Raw genomic sequence first — 21,285 nt, forward strand, 5'->3', positions numbered from 1 at the left:
GACTGGCACTGTGCCAAGTGGCTTCCTCACCCTCATCTTTCATGAGGCTCTATAAAATAACCCTGTCTAGGCTGTCAACCTCATTATGGACAACCCTGGGCTCTTGGAAATAACTGGGAATCCCAAGACTAGCAAGACAAAATGGCAGCCGGGAATTGCTCTCAGAGGCTGCCTTCACTCACATCACCCTATCTCCCGCCTCAAGTCAGACTCACTTCCAACAAGGCGTGCTGTGCAGTCCCGAGAGGTGTCACTGAAGGAGAAGCAAAGGTGCCAGACCACATTAAGGATGGAGGGGGAGAGACTGTGACTTCACTCTGAGCAGTGAAGGGATGAACTGGGACGTGCACGCGGCTCGTGCGGCGTGTGCATGGCAGGGTGCCAGAACGGCGTGGCTAAGTATCCGAAGAGTAGACATTGTGTGCAGAAACCAGACTGAGGTGCATGTTCCCATTGAGCAGAAGCGATATATGAAGTGATCATCAATGTGCTCCTCTTGGAAGGGAGGCAAACAAATCTTGATACCATTTTCCATTTGAAGGCTTCTTGGGACAAGATGAAGAATAAAGGGGAAAAAGAGGCTAAATATCATATTTTCTAGCCCAAGAGCCTAATTTCCCAGAACAAAAGTAGGTAAACACGCACGCAGAAGATGCGTAAGCAATGCTGTGCTTCTCATCAACGTCTAGCTCAGTGCTTTGCTCCTAATGAGTGAAAATTCTCCCCTGAACCCCTTGCTTGGGGGCATATGGGATTTACATGTCCCAGCACACTCTCCGCCACTCTTCAACTTGAGGCTCACCTCAAACCCATGAGATAGGTGTCTCCCTTTTACGGATGAACAAATCCCCATTTCACAGATGAGTAAACTGAGGCTGCAAGAGTGAAAGTAAACTGGTCGAAGGTTATGTACATGGGTAGCCATCGGCAAAGCCAGGACTCCAAAGCAGGTGGGTATAAGTCCAGAGCTGCTGATACCCGTCGCCTTGCTAATTCTCCCTCCCTGAAGCTGCTCTGGATGATAATGAAGAGGAAGATAATGACGTTGATGATGACAGTTGTTAACATGTATGAGCACTTAAATTTACCAGGTAGAGTTCTAAGGGCTTTACATGGTTAACTCATTTAATCCTCACCAAAACCCTGTGGATAGGGAGCAGTATTATCCCCAATTCACAGAAGAGGAAACTGAGGCACAAAACAATTAAGGAAGTTGCTTGTCACACCCTTATGAAGTGGAAGAACAGGATTCCAACCCCGGCAGCCCAGCTACAGAAGCCGCATCAAGCTATCAGTGTTTCACATGTTCAGTTTTGGCACCTGTGTTTGGAAATTTCATACCTAAATTCCTAATTATTTTTACAAAAAGCTAAATATTTAAGTAGCAGCTCACTTGTCGATGAATGGTAAATGTTTTGTGTGGTCTGTGTTTGTGCGTGCAGTTAAATACTGATGCCGTTCCAAGCAGCGTGGTGGGAATGTTTCCACATTTAGCCTCCTTGCCTGGGAAGTGAGGGTGGAACGCTGGGGAAATGCGTGTCACCTGTTCCTCTAAGGCAAACCCCCCCCCTCCCCCCACCCCGCCCCGCCCCTTGCAGCCCATTCTTTAACAAGCTGCGCCCTCTGTTGGTCTCTTCGCAGAGTTGTAACGATGTCGTTCAGGAGCGATTTGGGCCGGAGCTGAAATACGACATAGCCCTGCGGCTGGCGGCGCTGCAAATGTACATCGCAACAGTGACCACCAAGCAAACGCAGAAAATCTCCCTCAAATACATCGAGTAAGTGTTGGCTCCCAGAGCCATTTCACAGACAAAGATACTGCCTCCTTAATGCCCGAGTGTATTTTTGATGTGTCTCTATTTCCAAAATGGATCTTGTTTGTGGCAGAGCGTTTGTTAACCAGAGGCAAAATAGATGAGTTTCATGTTCACTTTTGGTGGAAGAGATCCATTTCTTACATAATCCACCGTTGGAGAGTTGTGGTTAAAATGAGAGTCATATTTAAAATGAAGCATACATTTTTAAATTCCTAAATGAACTTGGTTCCAAGCCAAGCTTTGGTCTCAGTGCTTTTCAGACATTAATCTGTTTAATTCTCACACATCCCTATGAGATCAGTAGAATTTTAGCTCCTTTTTACAGATGAGCAAATCAAGGCACAGAACGATGAGGTCACTTGCCCAAGTCACACTGGCTGTTAACTGCAGGGGGCAGGATTTGAACCCAGGCAGCGGGGCTGGGCACTGCGCTGTAGTTTGTCTGACCAGTTGAAGCATCGTGTTTAGAAAGCGGTCTGTATTACTCCAGATTACTTTAGATGATCAAAATGCAGTATGAAAAGTAATGTTCTTAGTCACAATCAGCAAGGATGGTATTCGTAGTAGAGGACGGTGACAGAGTGGGAAAGGATGCCACACAATCAAACTTTGCTTCATGACTTGAATGTTGTTTGGAAAGTGTGAATACCTTCTCTGGCTGAGTACGGCGTTTACGGCATCACTATACTACCTCTCTGGCCGGAGAAGACCCCTCTTCTTAGAAAAAAGTTCGTGTGGCCTTCAGCTGATGAGTCTATTTAAGGGTTATCCTTTCAAAGAGAACCTTCTGTCACCTAGTCTGTATGCTTCCCATTGGCAGGTGATTCAGTAGCCTAAAGCAGCCACCACTTTCTTAACCCTGGCAGCTCTAATGCTAAGAGAAAGGAACACTCCTGTTTCAAAGTTCATGGCAGGGCTGAAGCCACATCTCACATAACTCTAAAAGCCTTGGAGTCCTCTCCCCCCACACCTCCACGAGATGTACAACCTAACGGCAATCCCACCGTCCAGAGAAGCTTCCCATGGGCTGCCTCTAGAGCCCTTCTGATTCCACAGTACCAGCTTTGCCCACCAGGGGGCAAAATGGCTTTTTCTCAGCAGGTTCGTGAGCCTGTGCTGGCTCCTGAGGATTAGCACTCCAACGTGCCGACTCCAATGCCACTATTCTCCTAACTCTCAGTTCTCCTGTGGGTGCCTAAGGACAAAGACTTGTGTGCAGCTTGAGAACCTCAGGCCTTCCAGGCTGGGCCCACTCCTTCTTGCAGGTGTATTGTCTCTCTCTCTCTTGCCGCACATGCAGTGACTGGAGCCTGAGACAGATTCCGCTCACAGAGAGGCCTGGCATTCAGGTGGATACATTCACACCCGCATCTGCTCCCCTTTCGGAAGTTCTTGGAGACGGATGCAACTGGCTCCCATTTGAAACGGTGGAAACGTGGCCTGCACAACTTGAGATGGTTTTCAGACAATTGAAATGCATTTTTGTTCCTACTCTCTGCCCACATTTACCAGGTTGAACTTGGTATAGTCAAAAACCTCCAGAGATAACTAGCTTGAATAAGAATCTTGCAGAGTTAACAATAATGTTCTCATTAATTCGTTCATTCACCCAACAAATGTTCATTGAGCCTTTTATATGGTATTGACACTAGGACAGTAGAAAGTACTACTAAGTATAAAGTATAATCTTAACCATCGAAGAACCTGTGATCTGATTATAAAGGCAAGACAAAAAGATATGAAAAATAATGATTTAAAATAATGATACAAGTAGAATTACACAGTAGCTCATAAGGAGTGCCAAATGATGGGTAAAGATAATAAGTACAAGTTGAGGAAGAAAACAGTGATCGTGAAAAACCCTATCCTAACTAACTGGTGATGAAGAGCTTGAATGGTCAAGTGGGGGAAGGCTGTCTTCTTACCCTTGTTTGGATCTGGAGCAGAAGAAATAACCAGAACCTTCTCAAAGGTCTTCACATAATTTAGAAGACACTGATTGGGCACATGACCAATCAGGATAGAATTCCTTGAATTCCAGATGTGGTACCTTCTTAGGGTAGGGTTGTAGTCATTGCTGGGGAAGTGCGCTCTTGCCGAAATATGTTAACCCAGTCCCATTTGTTTGTTTGTTTTCTTGTATATCCACACCTATGAGTGGTGTTTGCACCTCCCTGTCCGTATGGACATACTTAAGTTTCATGAACCCCACCCTGACTCCTTATTAGCAGCACTCCCCACTCCCCTAGCAAGAAATGTTGACGGAGGGAGTTAGATCGATGTGATCTGGCTGGGAGAAAAGAGAACTATGTGTTTCTAGAGAAATAACCATTGATGAGGGAGATGGGAGAGAAGAATGGTTTGAGGGCGTGAAGGAGTTGCATCAAGAGAAGAAAGGGTGTGGGCAGACGAGAAGAAGTGACAGTGGAAATAACCAAAGGGATGGGGAGAAATGGATGTTGGAAATACACACTCAGATATGTGAATGAATTCTACAAGATCAGAGGTGGGTTGAGTTAAGTGTGTCCTCCGTTTCCACTGGCCCCCAATGTCTTGTTCGCATTCTCTCTGGAGGGTGAGGAATATGTTTCTTTTAAAATGCAAACATATGTATTAATGATCAAATAGTATGTTTCCTGAGTGTAAATTAAAAGTTGCTGCCCTAATTGGGGACTTGTCTCCATTCCCTGCCTTTCCAAGAGCTCATTTGTTCCAGCAAACATCAGAGCGCCATTTTGTCTTAGAGAACTAATCATCACAAGAATGTGAAATAAAGATATGCTCTTTATTGCAGAAAAGAATGGGGATTAGAGACTTTTCTTCCCTCTGCTGTGCTGCAAAGCATGAAAGAGAAGAACATAAAGAAAGCACTTTCACACCTTGTCAAAGCAAATCAAAACTTGGTACCACCGGGTAAAAAGGTATCACATTTGCATCTTAATAGAAAATGGATTTTAAAGAGAGAGACTTGCATGCGTTTTTCAAAATGTTTAAAATTAGCCCATGAATAAAATACTTAGCACCATATTTTCAGAAGCAGTAACACTGTATAACCTTTGTGTTTTTTTTAACGATTAACATGTTTCTAAGACTATTGAGAAATAACTATTCTTATGGAAACCTACTTATTTCTTGCAAGCTATAGACTCCATGTAGAGAGTATATGTGTGTTCACATGTGCATGCAGGAGAACCTTGCATGGCTCTGGAGACCTTGTAATTAGAGGATAGAATTGCAAGATAATTTCACATCTCCATCATACTCTTGCTTATCACTCACACCAGCTTAAATGCACAGCAGTCAGCAAGGGTGCCTGCAGACAGGATGCTACATCAATTAAACCGGGGGTTCTCTCCCTCAGCATATTGACATCTGGGACCAGATCATGCTTTGTTCTGGGAGGGGCCTGTCCCGTGCATTGTGTGATGTTTAGCAGCATCCCTGGTCTCTGCCCACGAGATACTGGTAGCACCCCACCCCCCTCAATCGTCACAAACAAAAATGTCTCCAGACATTGCCACATGTGCCCAGGGGAACAAAGTCACCCTGAGCTGACAACCATTGAATTAAATCTTACTTTGGGAAGAAAGATAAAATTGTCATTCATCATCATTGGTGTTAAAATCTTTTTTTTTTTAAGTAGAAGAAACACAAAGGACATTTTAAAATATACTGTTGGTCAGAATAGAGAGTTATGTTTATAGGTAGTAAAAATAAAGGGTTTCAGGAACCAGAAAAAAGGGAGCCTTAAAATACTGGACCTATAAAATTGGAAGCAGTCTAACAACCCAAGAACACTTTGCAATTGATGTTGGCCGTAGAAACTTGTGTGACTCCAATACAAATCACTGTTTACCTGGGTAATTCTTTGGTCTTAGTATCAGATTTTAAGTCCTTTTTACTGGCTAAGACATGCTTATTTCTATTCTCTCCTCACCTCATGGCTCTTTTAAAATGTATAATCAAGTTCACCACACGATCAGCCACCCTTGACTTACTTCTCAGTTTCTGTAAGCGTTCAGCTCACAGAAATACAGCAGGACGTCATGGATCAAGATTTTTAAAATTTCAGTCCTGATTTGCCCAAAGCTAATTTCTTTTAATAGACTTGATATGACTTTTTTCAAGCCTGGCTCACTAGTTTTGTAATGATTTGGATAACTGCTCCAAGATGTGTCCATCAATCACTGTCCTATAAAGGTCAGTTTTTCTAGCAAGGGTCTTTCCTAGCAAACAGTTTTTTCTAGCCAAGAGTGAGTGGTTTGCTCTCAAATGAATTTGCAAAGTGCTTTGGGTTTTTGGAACCAGTAGGATGGACGAATAGTGCAAAATAATTACCTAAAGGGCAGTGCATTTAGGTATAGTTAACAAATGAGTTGGCAAGTCATCTGCAGTTGAAAACAGAATTTTACAGTCATTGCAACTTGGTGGTCTACACCTTGATGGAAAATTTCGCCCCCAACAAACATTCCTGGCACATTCAGTATGAAACCTGGACTTTTTTTTTTAATCAAGTACTTTTTTTATGATGTGAGAATCTACATTTTTAAGTCTTTATAAAGGTAAATTTTATCTGGATAAAATTTCATTTGTAAATCATCATGAAACTCAGTAGATTCTTGGAGTTGAATCAATAAAACAGGGACTTAAGTTCAAACATTTCCACAATGACTGGAGGTCAGACAGTTCACTTCCCCTAAAAACTTGCAGAGACTGGAAGAAACTTGAGAAGGGAGCGTAGAGCCTGTTTAAAAGGCTTTATATAAATTGCAGGTGTGTGTTCAAAACAGCCCGCCCCAACTCTGCAGACAGGTGAGTCTCCTGTGCTCTGGGAGAATTCGTATGCAACCCACCTTTGTCCCTAATTGGAAAGCACCACTCGCCTCTTGCAGTCTCCCCATGTGCGGAGGTTTCAGTGAAGTATTTCCTGATCTTGTTCTCACTTGTCGAGTGCCCTGGCCCAGCATATCTGTACTGATCAGCCCCCCATACATTTCCTCCCAAATAAAAAGATTTTAATCTTGATATCTCGTTGCAGCCCTTTATCAGGAAACCAAATAGAGAGCAATTGACTTCCATTCCTCACGAAGAGTCCTTGTCACACCCCATCTGTCAGCAGGAAAAGCATCCTTCTAGTTTGCCCTTGTTTTCAGCTGGTCTCCAGCAGAAACAGAATCACACCCAATGGAGTTAACACCTGAGGTTTCTTTTTCTCTCCTCAGCTTTCTGCACTGCAAGCCAAGGTCCATTATCTCAAGTTCCTCAGTGACCTTCGACTGTATGGGGGTCGTGTGTTCAAGGCGACCTTAGTGGTAATTTCTTTTTCTTGCTTTTTCTTGGAAGCCACAGAGGCCTGCAAAATGTCACTGCATAGGCTGTCTGGAATGAGCTGCTTCTGATGACAAAAGCAAGTCAGCTGTGAATCTTTTCCAGCCTCATTTCTAATCGACTGCACCCTAGCCTGAAAATATCAAAAGCAATGTTAAGCTGGATAACGTCACTGCAGAATGCCCTAGAAAAAGAAAAGTGAAGAAGCCAGAGAATTGATGCATTCTAACAATGGCCTTCTTTTAAATCATTGGGCCAGAAGTTGCTTTCACATTAAAAAAGGAAAAATAATCCTCATTTCTAAAAGCCTCTCATGATTCTGAATATCTGTGCTATGATAACATTTACTGTCTACATTATTCATGATTTATCAGCGCCTCGAGGCGGTCATATATCTGGTTCTTCTAATTGGATGATTTAGTACAATATAACCCAGAAATACTTTCTAAAGAAAATGTAGTCCTATAAAAACAAACTCTCAGGTTCAACTTTGTGTGGCTTTTCAGAGGTCTAGTATTTTTATATTTTGTCAACGTCTCTTTCTCAGCAGGCAGAAAAGCGCTCAGAGGTGACTCTCCTGGTTGGGCCCCGGTATGGCATAAGCCACGTCATAAACACCAAAACCAATCTGGTGGCTCTTTTAGCTGACTTCAGCCATGTCAACAGGATTGAGATGTTTACTGAAGAGGAAAGCTTGGTGAGGGTGGAGCTCCACGTGCTAGATGTGACGGTAAGTCTCTCAGATGTTGACACGTGGCCTTGATTTGAACAGCTCGTTTCTGATAACGCTGCTGCTTTACAAAGCAGGCAAAATTTCAGTGTGTGCAGAGCATCAAAGGCGAGGTGTGGTGCAGAAAAAACCTACCCAACTCAGGCCTGAGGTCCTCCCTAAATAGTTGTGTGATTTGGGGACAAGTTGCTTACTTCTCTGGACTCAATTCCTTCATCTATACGTGAGAAAGCAAGCTAATTAATCTCTAAGGTCCCTTCTGGCTCCAGAATACGTGAACCATAGATAGAGAGTGGGGAGGTTTTCCCTGCTAACTTTTTAGAATACATGACTCTTGTATAGACAGGCAGGGAGAGTTTTCCCAACTTTGTTTAGAACTCCTGTTCTCTTGTTAAATTGGGTCTGTATGTGCTTGTTCTTTTGGAAAAGCTGAGTGTTATAGTCAGTCTGTCTTTTTGTACTATAGCAGTTCGTACTGAGAAAATCTGGCCCCTAAGAACATCGTGGCCATTCCATTTCAAACAACAATCTGAGACTGTCCTCAAAGGGCAAAACTTTACTCTCAAAACAGAAGTTGACAGGAAATAATCCAGGTCCCCTGTCCCCACCTTCTTGTCCCAGGAATAGATGAGTCATTGGATTTGGATGGTGTTAATGTAGCTGATGTTTCCTTAGAGAAAAGGCACTGGACCTGAAGCGAGAGAGGAGTCCAAAAAGAAAACAGTGTCAACCAGGGGGGTGCTCCGAGAACAGGCAAGGAGGCCCCCCTTCCACTCCCACTAGCGTCATGTGGGAGAAGTAGATTAAGAGTAAGTGAGGATGTGGGAAAAAAGGTTTCTACAGAGCAAATCAGAACCTGTCAGTGTGCTCTGCAGCCGGAAGAGATGACCATGAAAGGGAGAAGGTGGAGCTCGGACATGTTGGCCGTAGCAATGAAACGTGCAAGGATAGGCTTGGAATGCCTGGCCCCCAGTCCATAACCAAAGATTCTGAGGACAACAGCCCATCATGAAAAAGGGGCAGAAGAAAGGGTGAATTGGATGCAGTCATCAGCCTGATAACAGGGGTAATCTGTCCCAAACAGAACTGGGGGGCAAGACCCTATTGATGGTTTCCTGCCTATATCACAGAACTCTGGGGTGTGTTAAGAGGAGACTTCCATTGAAAAGGGAGGAAAAGGCAGTTCATCAAGTAGTCCAGGGGCTTTGGATGGCAAGTTAGGGCCCACGAGCAGGGCCATCCATCCTGGCCAGTGTCCTACGCCTGGGAGTGAAAGCGACAGGCCTGTCATCTCTCTATTTCTGTGCCTCTCCGGCTGTCCGCTTTTTTTGTTGCTCCCTTACTTCTCTCTCACTTTCTCTGTCTTTCAACAAGAACACACCACGCAGTCCGCCCTTCCTACCTCAATGAGAACAATTGCGTCAATTGAACACATCCTTCCCCATGTGCCCAGATCCACGTCCAATGGTATGAGAACCTGATTGTTTCCGGAAAGTTTTAGCAAGGCCTTTTCTTGACTCCCATCTCTGTTTTGCCCTCCTGTGAATTTACGATTTCCTTTAGAAGCATCCTTTTCCTGCATCTCTTTGACACTTTGCATTCAGTCTTAGCAGTAATTTCCACTTGATTTTTACTTCTCTTCAACACTAATTTTCACCATGAACCCAAACTTAACCTTCCTGTCATTTTTCAGATTGTGGGTTCACATCTGGTAACAGACTCCTTAACTATCACTTTTTAAAATGTTAACTATTTGGGAACAAAACCGATGTTATTTTGTTTTCCTTCCAATATGACCTGGAAAAGATTCAAAATATCTAGGCTTTCAAAATGTCGTCACCTAAATGTTTTGCAGTAAGGCTGTTTGGGTTATGCCTGACTTTTCCCCCCCGTTTGTGCTTCTCTAGTGAAATGGTTGGTCAGTAGCTTCTTTTGTTTACATTTCATAAGCACAAATGTAGCTGTTGTCACCTAAGGGAGGTTATTAAGAAGGGATGGCTTTAACCAAAACATTCTCTTTTGTGTAGCCCATCACACTCCTAATGGAATCGTCAGATGCCATGAACCTGGCCTGCTTAACAGCTGGATACTACAGGCTGCTTGTGGATTCCAGGAGGTCGATATTTAACATGGCCAACAAGAAAAATGCAGGCACCCAGGAAACAGGTATTCTCTTCCTGATCTCATGAAGCACTAACCCACCCCCATCCCCCACCTCACCTGACAACAATAATAAAGATGTTTTTTGAAAAGTTAAAATTGTACCCATAAAAAAATCTAATGTCCAAATTTAACACAAAAGCTTTCAAATGCTTCTGATATGGTCTAATGTTTTTAATGAAAATGTTGATTTTTCCATCACATTTTCCACGTCGCTTGGAAATGCCGGGGTGCGTGCTTCAAAGGCAGTGATGTAATTATTGCGAAGGGAGTGAGCATCAGTCTTTGTGGCGTGGCTTCTACTGCCTCACTCTCACAGAGGTCAGGATGCAGAGAACTAAAAGTAGAATGTCCAAGAGGAGTTGGGAGCCCCCAGCTTTAGGGCTGGCCTCTCCTTAAGCCCTAGGCCCGGACACCTGGACACGTCCTCCTGCATCAGGCTTACCTCCAGGATTCTGGGAGCCTACCAACAGGAGGACTTGGGGCTCTAGAAGGGACCCCAGGAGCCATCTTAGCTCTGTAGTGGGACCATCAAGATGGTAAAGACATGGAATAAGTCAATTCAGCCATTTGCCAGGATGACTAGCCCCCACTCGAGGACAGGGGACTGTGGAAGTGATAGTTTCTTTAAGGGTGGGTGTTTTGATTTATTTTAGAACTTTTTTCTTCCATGTTTGAACATTTTCCTCCATCTTCAGTGGACACTCTGTAGCTGTGGCTGATGGACAGACACTAGCGTTCAAACCAGCGCTACTGACCCATGCAAAAAGGATAGCCAGGGTAACATAATCAGGGTTTCTTTAAAAAGAAAGGGAAATTCTTAAGAACAAATTCCATTGTCACTGTTTCTGAGAGAAGAGGGGGGAAGGGAAAAGAAGGGAAGGAAAATTCTCTCACTTTAACTTAGCAGAAAACAGAAATGATTATTCCATAAGTATATTGTAATATGTAGATAGACACACACACAGACAGACTCACGCACACTTTATCATGATGGCTGGTTACATGGAGGCAATTGCAGTCATAGGAAAAAGGGAAAGCAGAGAGAAAGAGCGAGAGAGGGACCAGGCATGCCAGAAGGCAACTTTGACTTGTGACTAGATTTAATCCAACCCCACCTTGAAGTGTCCAGGTTTTTAAAAAATTTCTCTAAGTTTGGGATTTTTCATTTGGCAAAGTTGGGATTAAAATCCTAGCTTGCAAGGTAAAGATTAGAGAAAAATCTATGTACAACTCCTAAAACAATGCCCAGTACTTCTATTAATAATCAGCAGGGAAGAAACCGGGAGTGAAAATATCGAGAATGAAAGGGACAGAAACACAGAGAGGAAAGGAAGACAGACAGACCCTGAGAGGCACAAATGATTAAAAAGGAAACAGGGAAGGAACAATGAGGAGGTAGTGAGTGTGTGCTGGCTTTGGGGGTGAACATTTTTATGACCACACGTAGTCATTGAGCTAGGGGATTTAGAGCAATGTAACGCTGACCTTTGAAATTCCGAAGTGCAGTTCAGCAATTTAACACAATCCTTTCACATTGGAAAACCACATTTTGGCTTTTTGTTTTCAAATCTTAAAGTTTATCTTGAAAATAAAACCTTTTCCCTGTAGACTGTTAAGATTGTACAGGTGCATGAAGAAAACCAAACCTACCATTTGAAAAGTGGTTACAGGAATAAGGGCTCTGTCCAATTTATAGTGACTCACAAATGTAATGTTTAATCAGATTTATAGAGACAAAAACTTAGTTCCAAAAACTATTCTTACCTTGGGGAAAGAATGGAACTTCAAACTTTCAGTAATTTCTCCCAGTTCTACAGTGAGAATGAGGGTGAGGGCACGTGTTGCAAATGTCGCTCTCCACTCTCAGAGAGAGAGAGTGTGTGTAAGAAGCGGGGACGAGGGAGAGAGATGGCATGCTCCAAAAAGCAGCAGGTTGACCCACACTGAGCAGCAGCCCAGGGCTTAGCATCCTCTAAGAGTTGAAAGTTCTTCTCTTCTCTTCAGAAACTCCCAAAAGATCTCCTGAGACTCAAGAAATGTAGAGTGAAGTTCGTTTCAGCCAGTTCATCCCTAGTCCATTCTCTCCTCCCATTCTGTGGGACACTGGGCCACAGCATAGATCCCAATTCCCAATCCACATCCTTCTGTGTCTTGAAAATCATTCTAGAAACCAAATCAGTACGCCCTTCTGGAAGGAAGCCAAGATTGAGTGTATATTTTCTTCTTCTCTCAAAGTGATCAAAGACCTTAGTCAACATCTCTGATAAGGAACAGTAAGCCCCCATTTCTTCTCTATCTTGAAAACTAACCTTTAATTACTTTCAAAATCCCTGAACCCACATATTTATGCATCTCTGGGCCTTACAAGAGTCTGAATAAGTGTCTGTTAACTTGCTTTTAGCCTGCTGACCTATTCAGTTTTCTTATTGATCTAAACCAGGAATTGGCAAACTATGGCCCATGAATCAAATCTTGTTCTTACAAACAAAGTTTTATTGGAAGCCAGTCATGCACATTCTATTAGTTTCCTAGGGCTGCCGTAACAAATTATCACAAACCCTGCAGCTTAACATAACAGAAACTTAGTGTCTCACAGTTTTGGAGGCTAGAGGTCTAGGCACTGGCAGGGCCCTACTCCCTAATCTTTTCTTGCCTCTTGCCGCTTCTAGTGGCTGTCAGCATCCCTTGTGGCTACATAACTCCAATCTCTCTGCTTCCATCTTCCCCTCTTCTCTGGGTGACCCAAATCTCTCTCTCCTTTTCTCTCATGAGGACTCTTGCCATTGGATTTAGGGCCCACATGGATAATTCAGGATGCTCTCATCTTGAGATCCTTAACTTAATTATGTGCGTAAAGACTCTTTTTCCAAATAAGGTCATATTCACAGAGTGGACATATTTTGGGGGAGGTCGACATTCAACCCACTACATCCGTTTATTTGTGTATGGTCTATGCCTACTTTTATGTTAACAACAACTGAGTTGAGTAGCTGCTCAACGGAGCAGTTGGCCCTCAAAACCTAAAATATTTACTATCTGGCCCTCTCTTTACAGAAAAAGTTCGCCAAGCCCTGGTTTAAACCCAGAGCTCCATCACGACTTTGCTCAACTGCTCTCCCTCCCCCAGTGATGCACACTCCTGACGTGCATGTGCACGCAGCCAGTCAGAATTGAAATTGTTGTTGTTAGTAAAATAATGCTGAACCCCCACAGGTATATTTATTATAAGGTAACATGCAAATATGGCTGGTGTGTAACTCAATGTCTTCAAAATTATATCTTTACTTGCTATTCTTGAAAATATATGTAAAATGACTTGGAACATTGTTCAGCACTCAGTCCATTGTATAATTGGTGGGGAGCAAACACCTCTTCAGTAAAACTGGTTTTTTTCCCCAAGTATTTTGTACACCTGATATCAGTGTTATCCAAACTAGGGCCAGGGGGCACTTTGAGGGGACAAATGGGAGAATATGTGGCCCTAACATTTCCTCAAAATATTGCCTCTGGAATCTACAAATCGACATTGACAGAATGACACGCTGCACTGTTTTGTTAAATATCAGAGTAAAATCTCCGCATCAAAATTTCCTTTTGAGGGACCAGCCCCGTGGCCAAGTAGTTAAGTTCGCGCACTCTGCTTTGGCAGAGCACTGCTCATCAGGCCATGCTGAGGCGGCATCCCACATGCCACAACTAGGACCCACAACTAAAATATACAACTATGTACTGGGGGGATTTGGGGAGAAAAAGCAGAAAAAAAAAAAGAAGCAGATTGGCAACAGATGTTAGCTCAGGTGCCAATCTTTAAAAAAAAAAATTTCCTTTTGAAAGACCTTTGAACAAAGAAAACAACATATTTTAAATTAGGGTTTTGCAATTCTAATTCATGAGGAGCATCAAACAAATCTTCAGGAGTTCTCATGATACAAAGAAAAATTGAAATTTGTCAAAGTATTAACTGTGCTTAGAAACAGCAGAGAGAATTATATTGCCTGTGACTGCTCTACCTTATGCACCATACATATGTGTGCGTGTGTGTGTGTGTGCATACAGGCATGCATACTGACATTTATACATGAATATATTAACACCCACAAGGGTATAAAATGGCTGAAGATAGAGGTTTTTGTGCTATCATTACAATATTTATTATTACATTATATTTTTATTTATATATTATACATACTTATTATTACATTCTTACATTATCATTACAGTATTTCCTAAAATATGTGGTAGGAGTATGAGGATCCTTGACCTTCTCTTAACTTAATGAAGAAAAAGTCCAACATCTTCCTCTACAAAGTGAGGAATGTTAGATCTCGCTTTATAAAGAAAAGGGCGATCTATTTTCCAGAATAACAGCCTGTTGGACTATCACCTGTAAGGATTTTTAAAGGCATGTTGTACACCCACATTCATAGATGTAAATGAGGTCTTTTAATAATAGAACGAAGGGCCAGATGGAATTAAGCTGGAGTTCCCTACTCTCAAATGGTGTTATGTTTTATCAAATAGCAATTATATTTTATGCAGTATCTGTTTTGTTAAGGTCAATTCTCCTAACCAAGAAAGCCTTACACCTGAAGCCTAAGTCAACCAGTACCATATTTAGAAAGCTGAATAACCGTAGTTACAAAAGTGATGCTACAAGCCATTAAATTAAGGACAGAGACGAGGCCCTCCAGAAACCAGACAGCACAGTAATATTCTTTGCATAATTCTTTCTCTTTAGGAACTGAAAATAAAGGAAAGCATAACCTCCTTGGCCCAGAATGGAACTGTATACCCCAAATGACCACCTTTATTGGCGAAGGGGAACAAGAAGCCCAGATAACATACATAGATTCAAAACAGAAGCCAGTTGAGATTACAGATGGCACCTTGTGTCCAAAGGACCACCGGCACTTATATATAGACAACACCTATAATTCAGATGAACTCAACCAGCAGCTGACCCAGCTGGAAGATGCTCCATGTGAGGCAGACTACAGAAGTCTAGCTCAGCGGTCCCTGTTGACCCTCTCAGGACCAGAAACTCTAAAGAAAGCACAGGAGTCTCCAAGAGGAGCTAAAGTGTCCTTTATTTTTGGAGATCTCGCCTTGGATGATGGTATTAATCCCCCGACTCTTGGTTATGAAAGACTATTGGATGAGAGTCCAGAACTGCTGGAGAAGCAGAGGAATCTCTACATCAGCAGTGCCAATGACATGAAGAGCCTGGATCTCACTCCAGACACAGAGAGCATCCAGTATGTGGCAAACTCTGTTTATGCAAACATAGGTGATGTGAAGAACTTCGAGGCCGCTGAGGGGATAGAGGAGCCCCTCTTGCACGACATCTGTTACGCAGAAAACACTGATGACGCAGAGGACGAGGATGAGGTGAGCTGTGAGGAGGACCTCATGGTGGGAGAGATGAACCAACCACCCATCCTCAACCTTTCTGGGTCAAGCGATGACATCATCGACCTCACATCCCTGCCCCCTCCGGAAGGGGATGACAATGAGGATGACTTTCTGTTGCGTTCCTTGAACATGGCTATCGCCGCACCCCCACCTGGCTTTAGAGATAGTTCAGATGAGGAGGACTCTCAGAGCCAGGCAGCTTCCTTCCTCGAGGACAAGGAACCAGGCAGTAGCCTGCAAAATGATGAGATCCCCGTGTCCCTCATTGACGCTGTGCCCACCAGCGCCGAGGGGAAGTGTGAGAAGGGACTGGATAACACCGTTGTTTCCACGCTGGAAGCTCTAGAAGCTCTGTCCGTGTCAGAAGAACAGCAGACCAGTGACAATTCAGGTTCTTTCACGATTGTTACATTTATTCACTGATAACCATATCATTTCATCCTTTCAAGCCATTTGCCCTTGGAGTCCTGTTATGTGGTGTTCTCCATTTCACGCATGTCCCATTTCATAAATGTGCTGAAACTACCATCATGGGTTTTTGTGTATGTGTTTTCCTTTGTTGTTATTTTTTTAAATATGTAGCACGTTTTTTCCCCCATTTCTGGAACAACTGTGCAATAAACTCAGAGTCCTTACTGAAAAGGGAAAAACTTGGTATTTTTTTTTAATAATAATGAGTCCCATTTTCTTACATGTCTCCTAGTGCCTCTGCATCCATTAATCGGTTCTTGTTTTTTACGGCATGCAGGTGTAGCCATCTTGCGGGCTTATAGTCCCGAGTCTTCGTCAGACTCGGGCAATGAAACTAACTCTTCTGAAATGACTGAGAGTTCTGAACTGGCCACAGCACAGAAGCAGTCAGAAAACCTCTCCCGCATGTTCTTGGCCACTCATGAAGGCTACCACCCCCTTGCAGAAGAGCAGACAGAGTTCCCCACCTCCAAAACTCCTGCTGGGGGCTTGCCTCCGAAGTCTTCCCATGCCCTGGCTGCCCGTCCGGTGACTGACGTCCCACCCAAAGTTGTGCCTTCCAAGCAGATACTTCACTCAGACCACATGGAGATGGAGCCTGAAACCATGGAGACCAAGTCAGTCACTGACTATTTTAGCAAACTGCACATGGGGTCGGTGGCGTATTCCTGCACCAGCAAAAGGAAAAGCAAGCTGGCTGATGGGGAAGGGAAAGTACCCCCTAATGGGAACATGCCAGGGAAAAAGCAGCAGGGGTCCAAAACAGCTGAGGTGGAGGAGGACACCAAAGGTAAATTTGGTACTGTGTCTTCAAGGGACAGTCAACACCTAAGCACTTTTAATCTGGAAAGAACTGCTTTTCGCAAGGACAGTCAAAGATGGTATGTGGCCACTGATGGGGGGGTGGCTGAAAAGAGTGGGTTGGAAGCAGCAACAGGGATAACCTTTCCAAGAGCTTCCGGTCTGGGGACAAGGGAGGCTGAAGGGAAGGATGAAGGGGCTCCCGATGGAGAAGCCAGTGAGGTTTCAGGACTTGGCCAACAGGACCACTTCTTAACTGACGTCACCTGTGTAGCTTCAGCCAAAGACTTAGATAACCCAGAGGATGTTGACCCGTCTACCTGTGAACATCCTTCCAAGCTTCCTGAGGCAGAAGAGAGTGTGGCCCACCTTTGTGACTACCACTTGGCCAAGCGGATGTCATCGTTACAAAGCGAGGGCCATTTTTCTCTACAGAGCTCTCAAGGCTCTTCAGTGGATGCAGGCTGTGGCACAGGCAGCAGCAGCAGCACCTGTGCCACACCTGTGGAGTCCCCACTCTGCCCCTCCATGGGGAAGCACCTGATTCCTGAGACTTCGGGGAAAGGCATGAGTTATGTTTCTTCAGAGGAGAGAGCCACTGGGCTTCCCAACCACGGAGCCACCTTTAAGGAATTACACCCACAGACAGAAGGGATGTGTCCGCGGATGACAGTGCCTGCTCTGCACACAGCCATTAATGCTGAACCCCTGTTTGGCACTTTGAGAGACGGATGTCATCGACTCCCCAAGATTAAGGAAACCACAGGTACAGCAATGATGGATTTAGCACTTTGTATTACATGCCAGGAGCATGTAAACCAAGCTTACAACAAACCTGAAAATATAAAGTCTGGAATTAAAGTAAAAGTTAGAATTTTTAAAAAGGCTGCAAAACTGTGGCCAGGTTAAGTATCAATCGTTCATCCCCCAGTGTTTAATACTGAGGTTTCTAGAACTGGAACCGTAGTTAAATGGCACTTGCTGTTTAGAATCTTGCTCTGTTCCTGCTGTTAGAATTTGATGGAGCAATATTTTTTTCTAAATTCTAGATGTAGACTTGGTAGTGCCCAGTGTGACTTTTAGTTACAAGATAGTTTTGCTTAGAGTCACAAGAGTTTGATTTCCTTCTCAAGACATCAAATTTCGAATCTTGCCATTTCATGATTGAGAGCAAGGAAGGATAATAGAGCAGGCTATCAGGCAGATCAGTGGGATTTGGGAAGATCATTTGCCTTCCAGCAATACGTACAGATTCCTCCCTCCTCTGTAAGACTCTCCTAGAGGAATATTCTGAAATGTCTGGCATACCTGGGTGTCAGGAAGGTTTTGGGGGTATGCATGATGAGCTGCTATATTTTCCCCAAAATAATAAAATATAGACACAGGTAGCAACAACAGCACAGCTACTTTCTGTGCCTGCCTCCACCGTTCTACCACCCAGTGGGCACATATCCCTCTCACCGATCCACTTGGACAGCAATCATGTGGCAAAAGCAGATGCTCTTTCATACTTTCAAATTTCAAATTGTATCATCAATAGTGTCTTTTTCATATAGGTCAATAGATGTTGGTGAGATCTTATAGTGGTTAATTTCCATTCCTGCCCTTTGTCTACTTTCTCAAAACCCACCGCTGGCTTCACCTGCCTTGGGAAACCCGTCGGGTGAATGTTACTTGACTCATCACCCAAATAGCATCTTTACCTCTAAACTAATTAAAGCATGTTGTTTAATCGTTTGCAGTTTACAAAGAGCTTTCACCTAATTTACCTCTTGCTTCTCACAAAAATTCTGTGAGATGGAGGTTAGTTTCTTCACATGACAACTTTTCTGAGTAAAGTTGAACAACTTGCCCAGTGTCTCAACTTCAAACCCTGCACCAGGCAAACCTCATGGGGCCCTCTTAAAAAGGTTAGCTTATTTAATTTGCATTAATTAAATTAGGCCACTTCTTTAAAAAAAAAGGTAACCAATGCCAGGATTAACCTAACTCCCATGAAATGAAACTTAAATATCATAAATATGCTTGAATACCCTGTATGTAGGATGTGTGTTTTCTAATTGTGTGTCTAAGCTTTGATAGATAAATATTGGGAGCAAGGCAAGTCATGAAATTCCATTGTCTCCCTGAAAATGTTTGTGATTTCTAGACAATTCCAAATGAATCAGTAGTTTAAGAAATAATAGATTCTATTATTTCTTGAAATGGAAATCTCTTACGAGATCGCGGGAAGCAGTCTTTGGAAAGCAGGATGACCCTGACAAATGGCAGTCCTTCCAGAATACATCCTCGGGAAATGACAGGCATCACGTAGAAATTTAGTGAAAATAACCACCCATGAGATGCTTAATGATTCTCTCTGTTTTTCTACTACCCCTAGTGTAGCTTTGACAGAGCCTGGGAAGGAGAGACGAGGAGGCATGCCTTCAGCTTGGTCTCAACATCCTGAAGCTGATCCCATCCTGCTACCATCAAACATTCACTCAGAATCAAAGGTGCCAATTCCAAATCAAGACCCTAATGATTTCTCCCAAGCAAACCAGGCATACAGAGAGGCTGTGAGCTGGCGGCCACTGGATCTGAACGGGGGAAGCCTCAGGACACCCCCCAGCCAGAGAGCTCTGAGACGTAGCAGCAGTATCCTCTCCGGATCTGTAGGTTTGGAGATCTTCCGAGAGAGAACCAAGGGTGCAGTCAGCTTAAAGTGTCAAGGTATCACAGAAGCACAGGAGGCCAGTTCAGAAAGGCAAGCAGAACTCCCCCTGGGGAAGAAGCTCACCAAAAGTTTTTCCCAAAGCTCAATGCACTTTAGCTCTGAAGGGAGGGTTCACAAAAGGTCCCCAGTGGCTCACAAAGACTCAAAGCTGTATAGGACATTACCCTTGCGGAAGCTAGAAGGCAGCAATTGGAGATGCCGGGGCCCTTTCAGCTACTGCTTCCTGAGCCGAGGGCAGGATGAAGACGGTGATGACGATGAAGAGGGGGGAGAGGCCACCCGCCGGGTCCCTTGCCTCTATCGACCACAGATGACTCAAGCCATGCCAGAACCACCCAGCCCAATCCTGGCTGTTGGGATTCAGAAGCAAGGAGGGGAGCTGTCCAGAGGTTTAGTGCTGAAGGTCTGGGCAGAAGATCTGAGTGGCCCGGATGACATAGACTTCAGCAACCTGGCTTTTGATGCCCGGATTGCAAGAATAAATGCCCTAAAGGAGAGCACATATGCAATGCCCGATGGGTTCCTCGCAGCCCAAAATGATGCCAATGAGCTGCTCTGCCTTGTCAGGGCAACCAAGGAGAAGAGAGAGGAGTCACGCCCGGAAGCGTATGACCTTACACTTTCTCAGTACAAGCAACTGTTATCCATTGAGTCCAGACAGTTGGGAAGTGCCTGTAGGAAAATGGCGATGGCGGAGAAAAGCCCAGAGGAGATGCTCCTAGCTATGACTTCCAGCTTTCAAGTGCTCTGTTGCCTAACAGAAGCTTGCATGCGATTAGTTAAAGTCGTGAACTCAGAAACACAGCGGCAGGAAATTGTAGCAAAGATTGATGAAGTGGTCATAAACTATATTTGTCTCCTGAAAGCTGCAGAGGCAGCCACTGGAAAGACCACTGGGGATCCTAATGTTGGACTCTCGACGCGACATTCAACCACCATGGCCGCTCTCGTAAGCACACTAACCCGTTCTCTCAAGATGCTTTTAAATAAATAAAGTATGAAAGTCACATCATAGTCTACCTTTGCAAAGCCATACATGAACTTTTATTTACTTTATGTGTACGATGAACAGATGTCTCCTTTCTTCTCTCTGTATATTTTGTTATTTTATATAAAATAGGAGATAAAAGTCACACTGATGAAATGTTGAAATGTACTTATTGGATGTATTCTGTTTATATTATACATATATATACATGTAAAAGAAATATACAAGAAAGTGATGACATTTGGCTATTTTTCTTATAGTTAAAACTCCAGGTATATGATGTGAAATTTTAAATTCTACCATGTTAGAACAAAACAATGAAACCTATCCCCTTTCCCTCCAAGCAGATACTTGGAGACCATGTCATTCGTATTTAGAAGTAAAAAAAAGAAAGAAAGAAAGAAAGAAGGAAATCACAATGTATATAAAACAGTACCTATGTTTTAAAATTATGATTTTTAAGCATTGGAAATAGCAAAACATTTAAAATTCAAGAAGCTACTATGAATTATTAGAGAATATATATATATAATAAATTAATTTTTTGCTCATAGTCTTTGGTTATCTGATGCTTTCTTCCAAGAATCCTACATATTTAATTTTGGCTTATGCCATTTGGGCTAGAAATGTGGTGGGGGCGGATTCTATTGTGTCAGCACAAATGCTCTTCACAATGTTTCTAGAATTAAAATACTTCCCAAATAGAAAAACAGAGGGAATGATGGGCAGGTTCCCGGGTAATACCTAGAGTTATAGATTATCTAATTATATAAAATGAAAAGAATTAATATCAAATTTAAATTATTTGATGAAAAGAGAGATCCGCTTTGACTAAACGTCAAAATATATAAACCAAAGA

The 21,285-nt window shown here is 43.3% G+C and overlaps 1 protein-coding gene across 6 annotated transcripts in view; it reads left to right on the forward strand.

Annotated features, from left to right (window-relative positions):
* The window catches only part of FRMPD4 (FERM and PDZ domain containing 4), a 507,120-nt gene extending 486,148 nt beyond the window's left edge, over positions 1-20,972 (forward strand). For 5 of the 6 annotated variants that reach the window (XM_070502473.1, XM_044764388.2, XM_070502474.1 and 2 more), the window contains 8 exons: positions 1,642-1,778; positions 4,612-4,738; positions 7,040-7,129; positions 7,693-7,875; positions 9,903-10,041; positions 14,777-15,841; positions 16,199-17,488; positions 19,108-20,972. In XM_070502473.1, coding sequence (XP_070358574.1) covers positions 1,642-1,778; positions 4,612-4,738; positions 7,040-7,129; positions 7,693-7,875; positions 9,903-10,041; positions 14,777-15,841; positions 16,199-17,488; positions 19,108-20,432 — 4,356 coding nt within the window. In that variant the 3' untranslated portion in view covers positions 20,433-20,972. Of the gene's footprint in view, positions 1-1,641; positions 1,779-4,611; positions 4,739-7,039; positions 7,130-7,692; positions 7,876-9,902; positions 10,042-14,776; positions 15,842-16,198; positions 17,489-19,102 lie in introns of all 6 variants that reach the window. The other variant, XM_070502476.1, reaches the window with a different exon arrangement.
* The last annotated feature ends 313 nt before the right edge of the window (positions 20,973-21,285 follow it).

Source organism: Equus asinus, chromosome X (genome assembly GCF_041296235.1).
Source record: "Equus asinus isolate D_3611 breed Donkey chromosome X, EquAss-T2T_v2, whole genome shotgun sequence".
Taxonomy (NCBI): Eukaryota; Metazoa; Chordata; class Mammalia; order Perissodactyla; family Equidae; genus Equus; species Equus asinus.